The 19,657-nt window shown below is 42.0% G+C and overlaps 1 protein-coding gene across 1 annotated transcript in view; it reads left to right on the top strand.

Annotated features, from left to right (window-relative positions):
• Adamts18 (ADAM metallopeptidase with thrombospondin type 1 motif 18) overlaps nt 1-19,657 on the top strand; it is a 134,355-nt gene that overhangs the window by 111,924 nt on the left and 2,774 nt on the right. Inside the window, exons 17-22 of the mRNA XM_027406073.2 lie at nt 7,152-7,293; nt 8,365-8,491; nt 11,648-11,852; nt 14,199-14,381; nt 15,556-15,759; nt 17,732-17,879. Of these exons, the coding sequence (XP_027261874.1) occupies nt 7,152-7,293; nt 8,365-8,491; nt 11,648-11,852; nt 14,199-14,381; nt 15,556-15,759; nt 17,732-17,879 (1,009 nt within the window). The remainder of the gene's footprint in view (nt 1-7,151; nt 7,294-8,364; nt 8,492-11,647; nt 11,853-14,198; nt 14,382-15,555; nt 15,760-17,731; nt 17,880-19,657) is intronic.

The raw sequence follows: 19,657 nt of genomic DNA, 5'->3' as shown, positions 1-19,657 counted from the left end.
AGTTGTTCACACAACACTGAAGATATTGAAACAGACACAAAGGGAAGTGAAGCAGGAGTAACATGCTCAAAACACACAGCTGTCAGCATCAGCTCAGCACAATAATGTGGGTTGTGGGGCTTTAGGGGTGGGGTTATTCTGTGAAAATTATATATATATATATATATATATATATATGTGTGTGTGTGTGTGTGTGTGTGTGTGTGTGTGTGTGTGTCTTTTCAACCTTCTATTCCTCCCGATTCAACTCTCCTCTAGTCCCCCATGCTCTCTCTCCTGATTTCATGTCCTCTTTATGTATTTATTTTTTATAACCCTCCATGTCCAATTAGTGCTGCCCATTTTTGAATGCTGTGAGGTTATAGGCAACCTAGTAGTGTCCATCTCCTGAAGAAAAGTGACTCCCTTCCCTCAACAGTCATCAACTACTAGTAATCCCTAAGTAGAGGTGGGGGCTCCTTTCTGCTGGAATTTTTAACGGGTTTGATCCTTGCAGGGCTTGTTCAGGTAAGCATAGCTATAGTGAGTTCATTTGTGCAAGAACCAAAAGACCCATCAATGTTTAAATTGCCAAGAATAGCGTGTGCATGTGTGTTTTACTAAGGATTGAACCCATGGTCTCATGCATGCTAGACAAGTGTGTTCTACCACTGAGCTATATCTCTAGCCTTTTTTGTAACATTTTTAATTTTCCGAGTTTTTAAATTTGGCAACAGAGTCTCAATAAGTTGCCCTGGCTGGCCTTGAACTGGCAGTCCATCTGTTTCAGCCACCAGAGTATCTGGGATTATAGGCCTTTATATTGGAATCTTAGACATTGTATCAGACCATGAGAAAGAATGTCCTGAGAGATGATATTGAGTGTTACAACTAGACAATATCATATATTCCATATATTGGATCCTTTTCCAGCTATGGTACCTGATATTAGAAATTCATCTGCAATCTGATGGTTGATACATCTTTGTATATTATTGATAGCAACTTTAAACTATTTTTATTTTTGGTTTTTCAAGAGGGTTTATCTGTGTAGCTTTGGAGCCTATCCTGGTACTCACTCTGGAGACCAGGCAGGCCTCGAACTCACAGAGATCCGCCTGCCTCTGCCTCCCGAGTCTGGGATTATAGGCATGCATGCACCACCAACACCCAGCTGATAGCAACTTTAAAGGAAAGATCACATTTGTAAACCTTCGCCCAGTGTACAAGAAGTATTCAAGAGGCATTGCTCCCATTATGTTTAAAGCAACCAAGTTCACTGGGAGGCTGTGGAAAGAGCACCATTGATAAAATGCTTGCTGCATAGGGTGTGATGATCCAAGTTCGGTCCTCAGAACTCACAACACTAGGGAGGAGTTGATGGGGACTATGGGGCTCACAGGCCAGCCAGTTTGTCCTGATTGACTTGACAAGCTCCAGAGCAATGAAAGGACCCTCCCTGTCTTGCAGAGCAAAGTGTGTAAGGATTCAGGCATTATGCTGGCTTTCCCCTGTCACCTGGTGGAATGCACTCAGGCAGTGCCCTGGTTAGCCCAGGGTTCTATGGTTGCATAGTGTGCAGGCAGGTGCAAAGGACCCCTGCCCACTTATGCTCTCTTCCCCTCTTTCTATTCCCTTTCTCTTTCCCATTCTCTTTCCTGCTGTTCTCCTAGGGCAGACAGGACTTTTCCTGTCTCTTCTTCTCTTCTGTCCTCTCTCTCTGTTTCTGTCTCTTTACCTCTTTTCTCCTTCCTTCCCCCTTCCCTCCCCTTTCTAATAAAACTTCTCACTAAGCTCTGTCTGCCTGGCATGTTTTTCCCCTGCCTCTGTCACCCTCACCTGCCATGGAATCTGCCAAGGTTCCTCACAAGCTTTATCACAAGGTGGATAGCACCTGAGGAACAAATGACACCCAAGGTTTAATTCTGATCTCCACAGACACTTTCACAAACACCCACACTTAGGAACACACACATTCAAATACATGGCGGAAGACAAGAAACACATTTCCTTACATATAGTAAAAGCCAGTCTTTAAAACCCATCTGTAACTTGGATTAAGAAAACTTACACATTTAAAAAAAAATAGGGTTTCAATAACAAAACCAACACAAACCTTATAGGTAAAATTTGTAAATTCTCAAAAAGCAGAATCCCATTATCCCAAGATTACATTGGGTACCATTGGCAGGAGTTACTCCCCCTACTTTAGAGGGCAGTTGGTAGGTTCCAGCCTTGTCCTTGGCTTTCCAGTTTAAGAAGCTGTGAATTTTATAACCCTGTACCCTGCGGTCTAAGCTGCTGAGTGCTGTGTCTGAAGGCAGGTGGTTCGTGTGTTAAAGGTAGACATTAAACAGTCTGTTAAGGACCTGGAAGTATTTAAGGGGGTCGATTGCCAGCTGTAAATTAGAGACCCAATCCCAGTTGGCTGGAAATTTCTCTGGATTGAGTCCAGTTAAGTAGACTGAATCACTGGCGGCCTTTCCAATTTGCACATTTAACAGCTTGGCTGTCCAGCCTGCAGTGCAGTGCCCTGCAGTTCAAGAGTGGCATGGCTGTGATGCAGTGCCATGGAGGCAAGAATGTGATGCCTGTAGGATTGGGAGGGTGTCCATGTCACCCACTCCTAACCCATGCTGAGAAAATCAATTTACTGCTGTGGACAGATTCAAGGATCAAGTTTTTAAATAGCTGTGAATGACAGACTCTATCATGTTCAGACTATCTATTGTCTGAGGCTATGCCCCAGCATTCAGAAAGGAAGTGGGTTTGTGTACTTCTCTCCAAGTTTCCTGGGCGTCACAGTAGCTATCAGCAGTTAAGAGGGTTATGACGGTCACATTGAGGTTCTTGAGTGTCATCAACATAAAGATAGAATTTGTTGTTAATTGAAGGATCATTATGGACTTTAAAGTTTTAAAATTGTTTCTCTAAATTGATTAAGTTTGGGTCAAGCTTTTTTCACATCCATGGGACCTAAAAGATAGCAGAAAGCCTTGTTCTCCAAGGTGCCCTATATTTGACCTAATGGAGTGCTAATTCTTAATTATTTAAATCAAGGGACCTTGGATTTTCCTTTGGCACTGTGATCACAGATTCTGTAATGTAGAATTGATTTCTTCACCAAACCCAGGTTTTTGAAAATAGGAAAAACTCACAGAGACTACCCTATGCAAAGTGGACAGGCCATTTCCAGAGAACTGTTTGAAGCACAGGGGCGGTTCCTTCCATGTTCTATCCTCAGCCACTCTCCTCCACACAGGATAAAGAACAGGGCAGAGAGTGTCTTCCTGTTGAGAAGCAAAAACACGGCCTTACAGTCATTATGTGCTTGTCTTTTATGTCCTGTGCCCTGCTGCCTATAGAAGTCAGTCCTTCTTTCAAAAGGCTTTTAAGGGCTTATGTTAAAGTCTTCGGCCAGCCCTCTCCTGGTTTATGTATTTGCTTCTGACATACATGACTGCTCATATAACTGCATGTGGATTTATAGCTATGCAGACAGCAAGGTTGAGCCTTGAGTCTTTAGTGGTAGGGTGTTTTTAATTCACTTAATGCCTTTGTAAAACACATTCACATGTTCCACACGTAAATATGAAGAATGTGTCTTATGTGTTAGTGTCTGTAAAACTAATAGAACATACACAGAGAGTCACTGTGGGGTTTGTGACTTCCTGATTTAAAGGTTCATGTTTCCTGTGAAAATTTTCAATGCATTGTAACACACCGTGCCTTTTTTCTTTTTGCTTGTCTGGATAATATGGGGTATATTCATCCCCTATAAATTTTAGATATTCTATTCAGTGTTCTTACTCTTAGCTCAAATATTTTACTTTTCTAAACAATCTTTTCGTATTTTCTATTCAGTGATGAGGAAAGGGAGTGGGAATGTCTTATTTTTCATAAAGGTCCATTCTTCATTTTTCATAGAAGTGCATTCCCCTGTAGCATTAGAAACCAACAACTAGTGTGGATAAAGGAAAAGGAGGCACTAGGAAGTAGTGATAAGTCAGCACATCTCTTTCTCTATAGCACACATGAATGCCCCTCTGCTGTGTACAATTGAGTGTGACTCCACCAAACTGTGGCATCACTCTGTTCAGGCCTTCCTTGTCTTGCCATAATTCTTTTGCGTCTCACATGTCCTTTTATTTCCACTCGTGGACTTCTGCTATCCTACATTATTCCCCCTCCAAAATCTCTTCATTTATGTTGTACGTAGACAGAGACAACCAAGAGTGTTAAGATTTGTCACCCCACTTTAATGGAAGGATCACCAATAGACAGAAAGATCACCTTCTGTCCTGTCCTAGTTTCACTTCTGTTGCTGTGATAAATACCCTGAGAAAAAGCAACTTAGAGGGAAAGAGAATGTTTTAGATCATAGTTTGAGATTACAGTCCATCCTTGATGGAAAATCAAGACACGAACCAGAAGCAAATAGTCACAGCCACAGTCAAGAGCAGAGAATGACTGCAACATGCTTAGTGCTCAGCTAGCTTTTTCTACACAGTCAAGGATCCAAAGCCAGGGAATGGTGCTTCCCACTTTTAAGCTGGGTCTTCCCATATCAATTAAGACACTCAAGACAATCCTCTAAATATGTGCGCACATGCACACACACACACACACACACAAACAGAGAGAGAGAGAGAGAGAGAGAGAGACAGAGACAGAGACAGAGATACAGAGACAGAGACAGAGAGGAAAGAGAGACAGAGAGAGACAGACAGACAGAGAGAGAGACAGAGACAGACAGAGAGAGAGAGAGAGAGAGAGAGAGAGAGAGAGAGAGAGAGAGAGAGAGAGAGAGAGAGAGAGAGAACAGAGAGCAGGAGGGGAGATACATAGGCCAACCTGGCCTAGACATTCTTCACTGAGACTCTACTCCAGGTGACTCTGAATTGTGTGGAGCAGACAAAATGAAAATATCACAGTTTCTGAATATAGATCTGTGCTTCCAATTCCAGTTTGACTGTTAGTTGCCTATATTTACTTAATCTGGCACCAGCAAATTAGCAGAAACACAGTAGAAAGGCCAAGCAAGGGTAGAAGAACATTTTTATGAACAACTGGCAAGAATCCAGTGTTTGTTCACGATAATACTTCTGCCTGTTGTGTTGTGTATTAGTTTCATTTCTTATAAGGTGAGGTGGGTAGCATACATCCATCTGTTAACACAACTCTGTCTAAAAGACTCCATTATTTGCTTGGTTTTACTTACTACCAAGTGATGCTAATGTCATGATCCCTTCAGTGGTAGACACAATACTTCTGGAGGTATTTAGGCTAATAGCAACATGAAACCCATGTGGTTGCATCCTAAAGAGCAGTGTGGTTCAGTGGTACAGTGCCACCCAGCCAACTCTAACTGGGATGGGATGCCAACAGACAGAGGGGAGGGGATCCTATTTTTAACTGTCTGTAGGCTTTCCTCTAAAGCATGAATGCCCAGTTCTGGTGGTGAAGAAATTTCCACAAGATTCATGGGTTAGGAGAAAACCAGTTATTTATATTCATGAATTGAACTTGGGAGAGAAAAAAAAAAGGGAATGGTTTGAAAGAGAGAACACCCAATGAGTGTTTGCCCACATCAGAAAGAAGGCTATGGATGGCACTGGAAAAGTACACACTATGTTTATGAACAAGTAAAAGCATTGTAGAATTATTGAAGGACTGTTTGAGATAATGTAAAGGAAAAGGTTGGCAGAGTGCCTGATAAATAAGGAGGCCCATAGCCCCAGTGCTCATGAGGAGTCACACCGTATGGGCTCAGATTCATCCTGAGTCCTAGCCCAGCTAGTCCTAGCCTTTTTATGTTGAATCTCTTACACTACTTATATTGACTCAATTAAAACTGGGAGGCCAGCACAAGAGTGATCCAGACCCCTGAACATGGATGTCAATGATGAGGCCTCTTTACTCTATGGGGCCCCTGGTAAAGGATCAGTATTTTTCCCTGGTGTAAGAAGGGACTTTGAGAGCCCATCCCATGTGAAGGGATGCTCTCTCGGCCTGGACACATGGGGAAGGGCCTAGGCTGGGCCCAGGATAATGTGGTGGACTTTGGGGAGCCCCCATCGAGGGCCCTACCCTGCCTGGGGAGTGGAGGGTGGATGGGGTGGGGGGCAGGTGGGAGGTTGGGGGAGGGTTGGGGAGGGGAGGGAGAGGGAGAAGGGATTGACATGTGAAGCACGTTTGTTCCTAATTTGAACTAATAAAAAAAAAATTTTAAAGATTATCTTATTTTTAGTTGTGTGTGTGTACGTGTGTGTTTGTGTGTATAAACACAGGTAAGGCAGGTGCCTGCAGAGACCAGAAAAGTGTGTTGATTCCCCTGAAGCTATAGTTTCAGGCAGTTGTGAGCCATCCAACAATGATGCTGGGGACTGAATCAAGGTCTTCTACAAAGGGAACATAACTGCTGAGTCATCTCTCCAGTCCCTGTGACTGCTCAGTCTTAGACATATGTGGACTCCAACTTATACTCTACAGTAGGTGACTGGGATCTCTGACTGGGATATGCTGTGATTTGGGGGCATGGTTATTCTGTGCTTCAGTTGTAAAGGTTTATAAGTCCGTTTATGAACAGTATAGAGAGACATAACATAGAGTGTATCATCTATGGAGCACTATTGTGTGTGGCTCATCCTGTGCTTTGTGTAAGGTTGAGACCCAAATGATATGACCTTTCTTTGACTCTGTGTGTGTGTGTGCTGTCATGTGAGCATGGATGGTAGAGAGCAAAGGACAACTTTGTGGATTCTATTCTCTCTTTCTAGCATCACGTGTCTTCTTGGGATTGCATTTAGGCCATCAAACTTGTGCAGCCTGTACCCACTGAGTCATCTTACTGGCCCACTTGTATATATTTTAATGGTTCATTTGCTTTACTGATGGTGATACCTTTAGTTGAGTTTTACACGATTACAGAAAACATCAAATTAGGCTTTCTAGCATCTGTCTGCTCCAGTTTTGATCCTAGAAAGGTGAATGCCTTAAAATGTCATGTGAAACATTTTTATCTCAACATTTAACATGCTTGGAAGCAAGAAATGACCTGACTTGAAGATCAAAATGACTTACAAATACCTTTATAATGTTCAACAAGATCACTGTAGTTCCTGGGTCTGGATGGTGTGCTGATGTCTGGCGTTTTACCTTACCCTATCCAGATTCTGACACAAGGCAAGAATCCGGGGATCACTTGGAAGTACGCACTTCCCAAGGTAATGAATGTAACTCAGCCAGCGGTGAAAAGGTTCCACCACACCTGGCGCACAGTGCAGTCGGACTGCTCAGTTTCCTGCGGGGGAGGTAAGTGGTTTCCTAACTGCTTCTCAGATCATCTCTGTTTACAGGTTTTATTCAGTCTAGAAAAGGATATAGTGAACTTTGGGGAATCCTGATGCAGTTTAGATCCATGTCTCCAGAAAACAAACTTTTAGCTGAGGAGTGCAGCTGACAGTCAATCATTAAAGTGAGAGTGACATCTGAATCATGTCTCAGATGCTGTTTCAAGGATAACCATATAAATGAAGAACAAAGAACAAATAAAGACAAGGTAGAATTCCCTGTCTCAGGAGCTAAACATGAGCACTTGCAAAACATGTTGTGCCTCTGATGGGAACTGTTGAACACCGGGAACCAGGCTGTACAGTTCTGCTAAAACAAAATGTTTACACAAACTAGGGTCCTACAGGATGGGTACTCAGAGTTTAACTTTTTGCCTATGCATGCATCACATAAGCTGCCCCATAGTGAAGTAGAATATTAGGGTTTTCACATAGAATTCACCAGTGGCTTAGTTATTTTTATGTACAAGTGTTTTGCCTATCTGTTTGCATGTTACCACATGTGTACAGTGCCCATAGAGGTCAGAAAGAGGCATGAGAACTCCTTGGAACTAGCATTGCAGATGGCTGTCAGCTGCTGTGTGGGGCCTAAAATCAAACCCTGACCTCTAGACTAGAGGCAAGAGCAACAAATGCTCTTAACTGCTGAGCCATGTCCCCAGCTCCTCACTAGTGATTTACAGGTATAAATGTTTTCCTTTAGAACTGCACAATTTAGGTTAAAGCTTCCCGGGATGTTTCATTTTATAGTGACTCTTGCTTTGAATAGTATTTATCACTTGATGATTCTAGAATCCACTTGAAAATGAGAAACATACATTAAAATTACTAAAATATAAAGTCTGTTATCTTAGGGATAAATGATTTGAATTCAAGTGGGTTGAAACTGTGTCCAAAGGAACTATTTTCACAAAAATATTTGATTCAGTGTCTTACATAGGATACCAGAACACAGGTATTCAAACTATGCTTTGAAACCAAATTAAATGGGTTATCTGTGTTTTTCACCATGTAACCTCTGGCATCTCACTAGGTTACATAAGCATCAAGGCCATTTGCTTACGAGATCGAAACACTCAAGTCAACTCCTCATTCTGCAATGTCAGAACAAAGCCAGCAACAGAGCCCAAGATATGCAATGCTTTCTCCTGCCCAGCCTAGTAAGTCCTCTGCAAATGTCTCCTCATCTGTATGTGTTCCCCACAACTTTGTCACAGTTAGGCAACAGTGAAAAGCCCCATTCATACTTCTGATGGAAAGGGGTTAAAAATAAGCTCAATGTTTAATATAAAAATAGAGAAAAGTAAATAATAGAAATTGAATCATAGGACCTATAAGTATGAATTTGCCTTAGACACATTTTGCTATGCAAACTTGAGATATAGCAGTGTCTTCTTTTTTTTTTCTCCTAACAGTAGTAAGACTTGAATCTAGGGCCTCATGCTTGCCAAGCATGCTATATCACTGAGCAAAAGCCAATGCCTCACCACACCACACCCCCATTTTAAATTTTGAAGAAACCACCCTCTTTTCAGAATGGAATCAAGCAGATATTTAAATGACACACAATCCCATATAAGTGAAATTTCGATGTGCCTGTATGCTTAACTTTTACATAGGTCATCCAAGAATGTAAGGATTGTAATAATGCCAACCATGAAACCTCAAGTGCAAATTGCACAGTAGTAAGACACAAACTAGAGAGGTGAAAGCCAAGTGGTGACACCCCCACTGATGACTGTCCCTCTGGGGCACTCAGTGGGTTTGTTCTCAGACTCATTTTAGCCATGCCACTGTTGGAAGATGAGTCTAAGCAAGCTCCCTGCACAACTAGAGTCTTCTCTTAGGTGATTTATCTTAAGCCAAATATATTTATATAAAGCAGTGGTAAAGTCACTAGGGTTCATATCATTTTAGTAAGTGATACTGGCTTTGTGGTAACACAGGGGTGTGTGTGTGTGTGTGTGTGTGTGTGTGTGTGTGTGTGTGTGCATGTATGCATGAATGAGTTAATAAATATCTATGTGTATAAACTAATATTTCACTTTCTCATAATTGTTTGGGATTTCAGAAACCCAGCAATCCTATATGTCCAGTTTCCCTATGAGATTCTGAAGCTAACTGAACCATGACTACAAAAAGAAGAAAGAATCAGAACATAGGAAGACTTCTGTAGTTTTCCTCTTTTTCCAAGAAATAAACAGTTCTAAGAATTACCTCAGTGGCCCTAGGATGCAATTAACAAAAGTGTTCTTGACTCTCATGTGCTCATCTGTTCTTTAGGTATTAGTTATAGTTTATGTACTAATGTGTATACACAGAGCCACAACACTTGATTAGCAAGGTGACAGTTTCTGATTTTCTATCACTGGTTAACCACCTATCAAAAGACAGGGACTCTTTCATATGCACATCTGTGTAAGAGCATGCTGAGGTCCTCCATAACTTCTAGCCTCCCCTAAAGACTGTGTGCCATGGCTGATTGATGTTCTGTGAAAAACAAGTTTGTTGTATGGAATCAGAATAGCCCCTTGCAGGGTCTGCAAAGTGAAGCTGCGTGTCCTTGGTGGGCTCTTCTGCTTTCTCTCTTTCTTCTCCACTCTTAGTCAGTGTCAGGATATTCAGTTCAGAGAATGGACAGTCTCAAGGACTGCTCTTCCCCAAGGATAGACTAGAAAGAAGGCTCTCGACTCTGAGAACCATAAGGAGAAAAGAATTACCAGATCTCGCCCTGTTACTTCCACTTGTATCTACACTGTCGTAAGTGCTCACTCTATGTCAGGCTCTGAGCTGAGAAGTGCAATGTGGAGGTGACAGCATACGGTCCCATCGTTCCTTCCATGGGGGAATGGAAATGATGGCTAGGCACAGAAGGAGTGGGATGCAAAGCCCTGTGCTATAAAATATTAGCTATTAAAAATCAATAAAGGATGAGATGAACCATCTGGAGTCTGTACCTAAAGAAGAAGTAGATGAGAGTAAAGACAGTTGAAAATGTAGCCTGGGAATCAAATGTGGAAGACCAGGAGTGCCACTCAAAAATGCCACATGATGCTCTTTCTAGTACACATACAAACTCACCATATTTGTCACGTAGGAAAGAAATTTGAGTTTGACAGAAAAGCACAATTTTGGAAGGAGGCAAATGGTGAAATTAGTAATTTAAAAGTATGTTTTCTAAGATCTTGTAAGGTACAACAATTGTATAGACATGAGGAATTATTTTAGACATTGTCTTTGACTGAGAAATAGGATGGTCTGGACTTTGTGATTTTTTTTAAAGAACACATATAATTATAGCACTCCTGTGTTAATTCTCTAGACTGAAGGTCTTTAATTTCACCCATAAGGCTTATGGCAGAAACCAGAGAAGAAGGGGGAATAAGATTTAAAAAGGTGATGAAATTCTTGAGTTCTAACCAAAGCACAGGTGTCTACTCATTTGGTCTTGTTTTCTAAAGGTATCAGTACTTAGCATATTTGTACCCAAGGTAACTTATAGACATAACTGCTACAAGTCCAATGTGATGCAGCTATATTTGCTAGTTCCTTATTTTAATGTTATGTCTGTAAACCATACAATTTCAGTCAGTCAGAGGTAATTCTTGAAAAGGATTCCTTGTTTCCATGGATAGGCATTCATGCATCATGACTGAGATAGTTCTGGAAAATGGAGTCTGGTGATCTTTAAAGAAATGGCATGAGGTTAGATCTCTGACCCATCAATAAATTCTAAGACCAACTAGAGACGGAATGTGGGGAGCTGCCACTTAGAAACAGCTTCTGCAAGTCTCCTCTGAGCATTGTCCCTCTCCTAGGTAGACAACTGTCCTCCCATGCTGCTCACTTTTCTGCTCGCCTTGGGGTTATGTTACGTCACAGTACTTATCAGAAATTTTTGCCTTGGTACACATATCCATGACTTCACTGTGTCATAGGCTTCCTCATGTGAAGAATGTGGTCTCAATCATCTCTCCAAGCCCAGTGCCTGGGTCTCTGACATACATAGTTAAAAGCTCAGTAAACTTGCTTGGATGAATTGCTCAGAAAGTAAAGTATGTTTCTTTCCACATAGAAGGCTAGGATGTATTTTTACCAGAACCTTATGGTGATCAAAGGTGTCTCCTTACAGCTGCCCCCAGCAGTGCATGTGTGATTCAACATCCATAAAAGGACAGTTAGTGGAGGTTTCCCTGATTGGCTATAAAACAAATCAGAGGCTTTTTCTGTGTAGTTAGTCTTTCTCATTTGCTGCTTGAGTAGTAGTACTACAAAGCTTTGACTTCATGGCAAGTAATTTTGGGTCTCTCTGAAAGTTGGTTGCCAGGTGAATGGAGCGTATGCAGCAAGTCCTGTGCCGGGGGCCAGCAGAGCCGGAAGATACAGTGTGTGCAGAAGAAGCCCTTCCAGAAGGAGGAACCTGTGCTGCATTCTCTCTGCCCAGTGAGCACACCCACTCAGGTTCAAGTATGCAACAGCCATGCCTGCCCTCCAGAGTGGAGCCTCGGGCCCTGGTCTCAGGTAAGAAGCACCACTTTAGAAGCACTAGTCTTGGTCTGCTTGAAATACCAAGGTGGTGGAAATATAGGTGACTTTTCCCCTGAGAGGTGCTCAGCTATGTGCATCTTCATATTTATGAATTAATGAGGCAGAGCCTTGGAATCATCATTTCGGCTAGTACCTTTTTAATGGTTCTTATGTGACCTGAAGTTCTGGACCTTTTATACCAGAGCTTGCACTCCTTTGTGGCCCAGAAATTAGCATGCAGACCATTTTAGGGTGTCTATGAATAAATGCAGCTAGAAAGGGATTGGCACAAAGTGCTGGCTACTGAGAGATGGATCCATGGGTAAAGGTACTTGCCACCAGGCCCAACCACCTTAACAAGTCCCAGGACCCACACAGCTCCAGCAAGTCATCTGCTGACCTCTACACACAGAGAATAGATAGATAGGTAGATAGATAGATAGATAGATAGATAGATAGATAGATAGATAGATAGATAGATACATAGATACATAGATAGATAGATACATAGATAGATAGATACATAGATGGATGGATGGATAGATAGATAGATAGATAGATAGATAGATAGATAGATAGATAGATAGATAGATAGATAGATAGATGCTGTGCACAACTCATACATGTCCTGTAAATCAGATGTTCTCTTCTGGGAGTATGTTCATCTCAGAGACACCTTGGAAGTGAATGAGCCCTATTGGCATCTAGAGTACAGAGGTGAATGCCCTCCAGACTACAAACAGCTCCCCCAAACACAGGATAAGTGCCAGGGTTTTCCTGCCTTCAGACCTTTATCTTAGCCTGTGTGGTGGATAGTATAAAACATATCACCTGTACCATGATGGTAGTTAATGGCAAATGGCCTTGTGTCTGTCATGCTTTCCCTTAGTTTAACAAAATACTACCAAAGTATGTTGTTAACTAACAAAGTTTCCCTAAGTTTAACAACATCTACCAAATTTCCAGAAGAGGTAAGGGGAAGATTTTGACTCAAATTGAGACTGTGTTTGTTAGGAAATAAGTGTCCAGGAGTAGGTAGGGATACATTGAACATGGCAATAGATACTTGTAAAAAAATAAATGTTTGTTTATAGCAAGGGTAAGTCTAAGTAAGATATGATGTTGAGTTAATCTTTCTTTGCATCTGAGAATTGCAAATGGGAAAATCCAAATGTGTGAAGGAGCCATGTGATGGGCATGGACCAAAGAAAATGGGGTCTACAGAGTGTCCAGCACATCTTAAAGTACTCCAAATTTCACAAGAAAATATTGTGAACAGTCAGAGGCAAGTGGATCTCTGTGAATGTAAGGCCAGCCTGGTCTTTAGAGCGAGTGCCAGGATAGGCTCCAAACCCTGTCTCAAAAAACCAAAAAAAAAAAAAAAAGAAGAAGAAGAAGAAAAAAAGATGTGGACACTGATGAATGAGAATTTACAGTGGTCCTCTTACCCCATATAGGACTATGTCCCAGCCTATTGTTTAGGTACTAGTGGCCACAGCATTTGATACTTCTGAGAGGAAAAGAAGACTACAAAGATCAACATGGAGAGATAGCCCTCCAAGACTATCCCTATATGGAGCCAGGGTCTTCTAAGAAATCTTGACAAGTTTTTAGCTCTTCCTAGAATGATTCTTTGACATCTTATCTAGTTAGTAGAACTCTCAGGAAAGCCAAAAAGAAAGGTCTTACATAAAAAGTAAATTTTCCAGGGTAAAGATTTGGATTGTGCAAGTTTATTCAGAAATGTTTGATAAGTGCTTGTGCTAGCACCATGCCCAAAGAAAGTTCTTAGGAAGTAAGGATCTCACTCTTTTTGATACTGTTGTACATATCCATATTTAATGTGTACATATTTCTGCTTTGCTCCCTGTGGTGGCACAGCAATACACCTTAGACAAAGTCTCATGGCAGAGAGACAAAGGCAAGTTCTGAATCAACATATCCTGTGTCTGGTAAACTTTTTGCTTCGTGATGAGCATAGTTCATCTTCAGACTGGAGGATGGAGCAGCCCCCGGGTATTCAGATGTTTAAAGTGGCAACTACTATATCCCATTTTAGCTTCTGAGGAGTGGGGAGTTTGAGTCAATGAATGAAAATGATTGACACAGAAGCACTTTTGAATAACTGTCTGTCTTATTCTTAGTTACATCTACTCTAACACTGTTATACTAGAGGGAACAAGAGAGAAGTCTGAAAGAGAATATACTGTTTTAAACTACTACATAATGTCTATGGTCTTGATGTCAATGCATCATTGTATGTATAAGTATGTTCTCAGTGTTAACCCAAATGGAATCCATCTGAAATGGATGTGAATGGCACCTTTTCTTTTTCTCAAGTGTTCCAAGACCTGTGGACGGGGAGTGAGGAGACGTGAGGTCCTTTGTAAAAACTCTGCAGCAGAGACACTCCCAGAGAGCCTGTGTTCTGGCAGCCCCAGACCTGAGACACAGGAGGGCTGTGTGCTGGGACGGTGCCCCAAAAACACCCGGCTTCAGTGGATCACCTCTTCATGGAGTGAGGTATGAGTTAGGGCACACAATTGGGAGGTTATTTTCATGAATGCTCCTTCACCCACCCACAGCCACACCCACATGGTTCCTTTCTGTACATGTATGTGCCAGGTGCCTACTTACTTCTATTTCTTTACATTGTTTCCATGGTTACAAAGTGAAGAGAGAGAAACATTGGTGCTCCACTTGCTTTCTCTTTGGATTCAGTCCAGGACCCCAACTTCTATGCTAGTAGCACCCATATTTAGAGTGGACCTTCCCATTTCACTTAAACCTCTCAGGAAATTTCAGGGGTGTGGTTTCTAGGTTATTTATATCTAGTAAACCCAGCAATGAGCATCAATTAACCATAAGAAGCTTAAGGGCCACACATCTGTTCCTTCAATGCACTTCTGTTCTAGGTGATAGGCACTGACCCATGTCATGAATGAAATCCAACAATATGCCTCTCAATTATTTTATAAAAGCATTATCACAAAAATAATCCCTGCAATCATCCATCAATATGCACTGTGAGGGTAACATTGTTCTAGCCCCTCTTTCTTCATCTTTACCATGGTGCTAACATACCACCTTCATAGTTTACAATATTTATACTGATGCATTGACACATTGGCTTCAAGACCCCATATGTTACATAATACTTTAAGCCAGTCTATTCTCTTTCAGACTTCTCTTTTCTTCCCCTTCTAGTATTGTTAGAGTGTTAGAATAGATCTAACCAAGAAAGAGACAGGTAAAATCGACAACAGGCAATTATTCATTCAAAAGTTTTGCCTCAATCATTTTCATTCCTTGGCTTAAACTCCCCACTCCTCAGAGAGGTCTCAAGTAGTCCTGGTCACTCCAATACTACCCCAGCTCTGGTCCTTCAGTAAGAAGGATGGAGGATGATGAGAAATCAAAAGTATTTTAAATTATTACAGCATAACGCATGGGGCATTGAAAAAGTGAGTAAGTGGAAGACCTGTATCTCATGCATCCATACAGCACCTCATCCCAGATGAACAGAGTTTTCTCTTTGTAACCAAGAGAAGTTCACTTCAATGCTCTGGTCTTTGATTTCCTCATCTGTAACAAGAGGGACCTGGCTGCTGTATTGTGTAGTTGACATTATGTGGACACACAGCTCAGCAGATTTGACTGTGGAGCCCTGCATCCTTATACCTTTCTGGGCTTCTAGTGTTCTGCAACCTGTGGTTTGGGTGTGAGGAAGAGAGAACTGAAGTGCAGTGAGAAGACCTTGCAGGGGAAACTCATAGCATTTCCAGAGCGGAGATGCCGCAACATTAAGAAGCCAAACCTGGAACTGGAAGAAACCTGCAACAGAAGGGCTTGCCCAGTGTACAGCATGGTGGCAGGGTGGTATTCATCACCATGGCAACAGGTGGGTGATATGTAGCACAGGAGCATTGTTCTCAATCCATCAACAGTTTGCCTACTGTATAGACTTGGGATGCTTGGCATCAGTCTTGCCATTCCACCCTCTATATGAGCCTGTGCAGGTACCACGTACAGATTGGTTCACACTTTAGACATAGAAAAATGGAGTCAGAAAAGTACTGAATAGAAAGCTTATGATATTGTGCTTATGTTGGTTGTTGCCACTCTTGAAACCATCACTTTGGGGACACTGCTCTCCATCCCTGACCCCTGGTTTTCAGAGCATTTTTCTGAATGACACAGAAGAACTAAATTTTTCCAAGCCCTGCTTGTGATTTCTATTAGTGCTCTTCATGCATTTTCTCATTTCATCCTTTCATTAATACTGTGGTAGCCATTATTGTCCCAGTTTCATGGATGAGGGTGGTAAGGCTTACAATATTCAGTCACCAGTGATAGAGACACCTTTTTCTTGGGAACACTGGTTGTGTTCCATAAGGACCTAGAGCTATGTTGAGGTCCTTGGGACATCACTACTGCAGAACTCACTGATGTCACAACAGCTGCTCAACTCACCCTTAAACAAAGGCCCTAGTAGTACCTGCGTATAATATAGAGAGGGACATTGAAAGTGGGAGGACCTGAAAATAAAGGAAATTGAATATTTCTATTTGATTAGGCATGGTTTCACACACACACACACACACACACACACACACACACACACACACACACACAACACACACACACACACTGCTATAGGCTTCTTAAGTTTTGTAATTTTATTTAATATTTAGAAATTCTTTTTGTGGTTTATGGTTTATTACCCATCACTATGTATAATGAATATAAAAACATTTTCACATGGAGAAATCATGTACTGTTATCTGAGTGAGTGGATAGGATTAGAAGTCAGCCAACAACTGCCAGGAAGTCAGATATCCTCTTCTTCCTCAGACACTGTTTTTGTACAATAAAGGCTGACTTGTAGACCCAAATGTTCATTGTGTATTTAAAAGAAAATCGCAACCTCAGAGTCAGACAAGTTGATGGCACTCACATGTCTACATCTGAATGTTTGTAATATTCCTAAATGCATATTCTTTCTGCAAAAACTTAACTTTTTGCAGGGCAGTAGAGGTGCAAACCTTTAATCCCAGCACTTGGGAGGCAGAGGCAGGTGGATCTCTGTGAGTCTGAGGCCAGTCTAGTCTACAGAGCTAGTTCCAAGACAACTAGGGCTGTTACACTGGGACACTCTGTCTTGAAAAAAAAAAAAAAAAAAAAAAGCAACCACTACTTTTTCCTCCCAAATACCAGGCCATACAGTGATATTGTACAAGATGGTGTTCTCATCTGTCTGCAGTCCCTTCTAAAGGAAACAGCAATTATCTGGTCACCTTTCCCCCTGATATGTCCATTCCTTTGTTAAAGACCTGTCAAGCTTCCATGTAGTCTTTGGGGACAAAAAGAAACTTAGATCCTAGATTCTGCTTCATTGGACAGTGAAATCCCCAGCTATTAGGTACCTTGCTACTCAGAATCTAGCTAGACACCATCCCAAAGTATCTCTGGTTAAGCCATCCTTTATAGTCCTTCTTTCAAACTACCCCCATCCATTCTGGCATCTGGCTGAGATTGCCTGGACTTCTTGTCCTCCATCCCTGGCCATGTCTGGATTTGTTTTTGAGTGTTTGAGACTACTTCTGCAGCCTACTTCCTTATGGTCCCCTTAAATGGAGACACACTCTCAGGTGCAATAGCATTTGCCCAAGACTTTTCTACTAGACTGACCACACAGCTCACCCAGGGCTGAATATACTTGGACTGTATGCCCTGACCTGGCTGTGTACTGTGTCATCTGCAGGCATCTTGGTCATGAATATCATGCTTTCTTCTGTTTGATGCCACTGACATCAGAGAGGACAATGTCGGACTAAGTAGACATAACTCCCTTCTCTCTCACTCCTTGGCAGTGCACAGTGACCTGTGGGGGAGGTGTCCAGACCCGATCTGTCCACTGTGTGCAGCAAGGCCGGCCTTCCTCAAGTTGTCTGCTCCATCAGAAGCCACCAGTGCTCAGAGCCTGTAATACAAACTTCTGTCCAGCTCCTGAAAAGAGAGGTAAAATATGCTATGGACCATCAGTTTCACCAGTTTTAAGAAAGCTTTTCCACAGCTCATTATGGTTGATGGTACAGCTTTTATGTTACTTGACTGTATGGTATCCTGGTCCCATCAGCACCCGTGGGGCTACATTCTTAGACTTGTACAAGGCTGAATCAGAGGTAGTTCCTGTCAGTACCATATTGTTTGCATGATCTTGAAGGCAAGATTTCATTCAATAATTTTTTTTAGCCATTCATTCCTGAGAAATGGTCATGTCACCATTCTCCCTTTTTAAAAAGATGAAGTATTTAGAGGCTGGGGATGTGGCTCAGTTGGTAAAGGGCTTGCCTAGCATGCATGAATATCTTGGCTTCTGTCCCCAGCCTGACATAAAACTATGCATAGTTGTGCATAACTGCAATTCTAGTATTTAGGAGGTGAAGTCAGGGGGGTTAGTTCAGTCAGTTTTGGCTACATAGTTGAGGCCAGCCTGGGCTACATGAGGCCCTCCCTCAAACATATGTGACTTTTTTGCTAATCAGTGGAAGTATAAAAGTAAATAAAAATTGTCCTAGAGGAGCTCACATTTTATTAGGCAAGACAGAGAACTTACAACCCATTGAAATGATTATGCATTGTCCCGTTGTCTTAGTTGGTACAAGTGCAGGACAGTGGGTGCTGATGGGTAACCCAGAATCATGCTTAGAAATCCAAGAGGTATATCTCCCAGTCAGATCAGATTTCATTATGCTGAGGAGTCTTTCTGCTGGAGTTTCTTTTGTGTTTAATCCAGTCACAGATTTCCAAGCCTGCCCAATCTCTTGGCCCACCTTTTCCAGTTTGTGGTGAATAATATTTGGCTGTGTTAGTTACCCCCCTTCCTTTGGTCTGCCATTCCACCTGCATCACTCTCATCTCAGTTACAGCTGACTGCCTCTGTGGCTCAGGGCATCAGTTACTTCCCTATTTTCTATGTTATCCTGTGAGACTATAACGTAGAGATTGCTGAAACAGGATCATCTCTAATCAACACCAGGATTCTACATGGGGGAGAATTACTATTTAGAATGATGAGGCATATCCTGCCAGACCCCCTTTCACTCCTGTCCATCTCTGTAGTCAGACTGTTCTAGAAGGAAGTGCAACCCCTTACCACTTTGGTCAGTCCTGGGAACATCTGTCAGACAGGCACTGGAGAGAGGAGATTGTGTTAAGTCTCTGTTTTCCCAGCATCTGATACTCACCTGGCTCACAATAGCTGCTCAGTATGTAGTAAAAGAAAGCTGGTGTATCCAGTGTGGTGAAGCCTTCTGTATCATTCATATCATGGTCACTAAGAACTCACCATGAGCCAGGTGGTGGTGGCGCATGCCTTTAATCCCAGCACTCAGGAGGCAGAGGCAAGTGGATCTCTATAAGTTCAAGGCCAGCCTGGTCTCTGAAGCAAGTCCAGGACAGGCTCCAGAGAAAAACCAAAAAAAGAAAGAAAGAAAGAAAGAAAGAAAGAAAGAAAGAAAGAAAGAAAGAAAGAAAGAAAGCCCACAAAAAACAACAACAACAAAAACCTCACCGTGTATCTGTAGGACTCATGTTTAGGAATAAAAGAATTTAGCAAAGCAAGATCCTGTTCTGAAACTATGAGGATCTCAGAGCCTTGAGGGACCACAACAAATTCCCACCTTGGGAAAGAGGTGGGGAAACCAGGCTTGACAGGATGGTCAAGCCAGACCCCAGAATTGAAGCAAAAAAGGGGGCGGGGCTCTGAGAAGTAAGGAAGATGGATCTTACATGTG

This window comes from Cricetulus griseus, chromosome 3, assembly GCF_003668045.3.
Source record: "Cricetulus griseus strain 17A/GY chromosome 3, alternate assembly CriGri-PICRH-1.0, whole genome shotgun sequence".
NCBI lineage: Eukaryota > Metazoa > Chordata > Mammalia > Rodentia > Cricetidae > Cricetulus > Cricetulus griseus.
The sequence above is the reverse complement of the archived record's forward strand: the minus strand, read 5'-3'. Positions and strand labels throughout refer to the sequence as shown.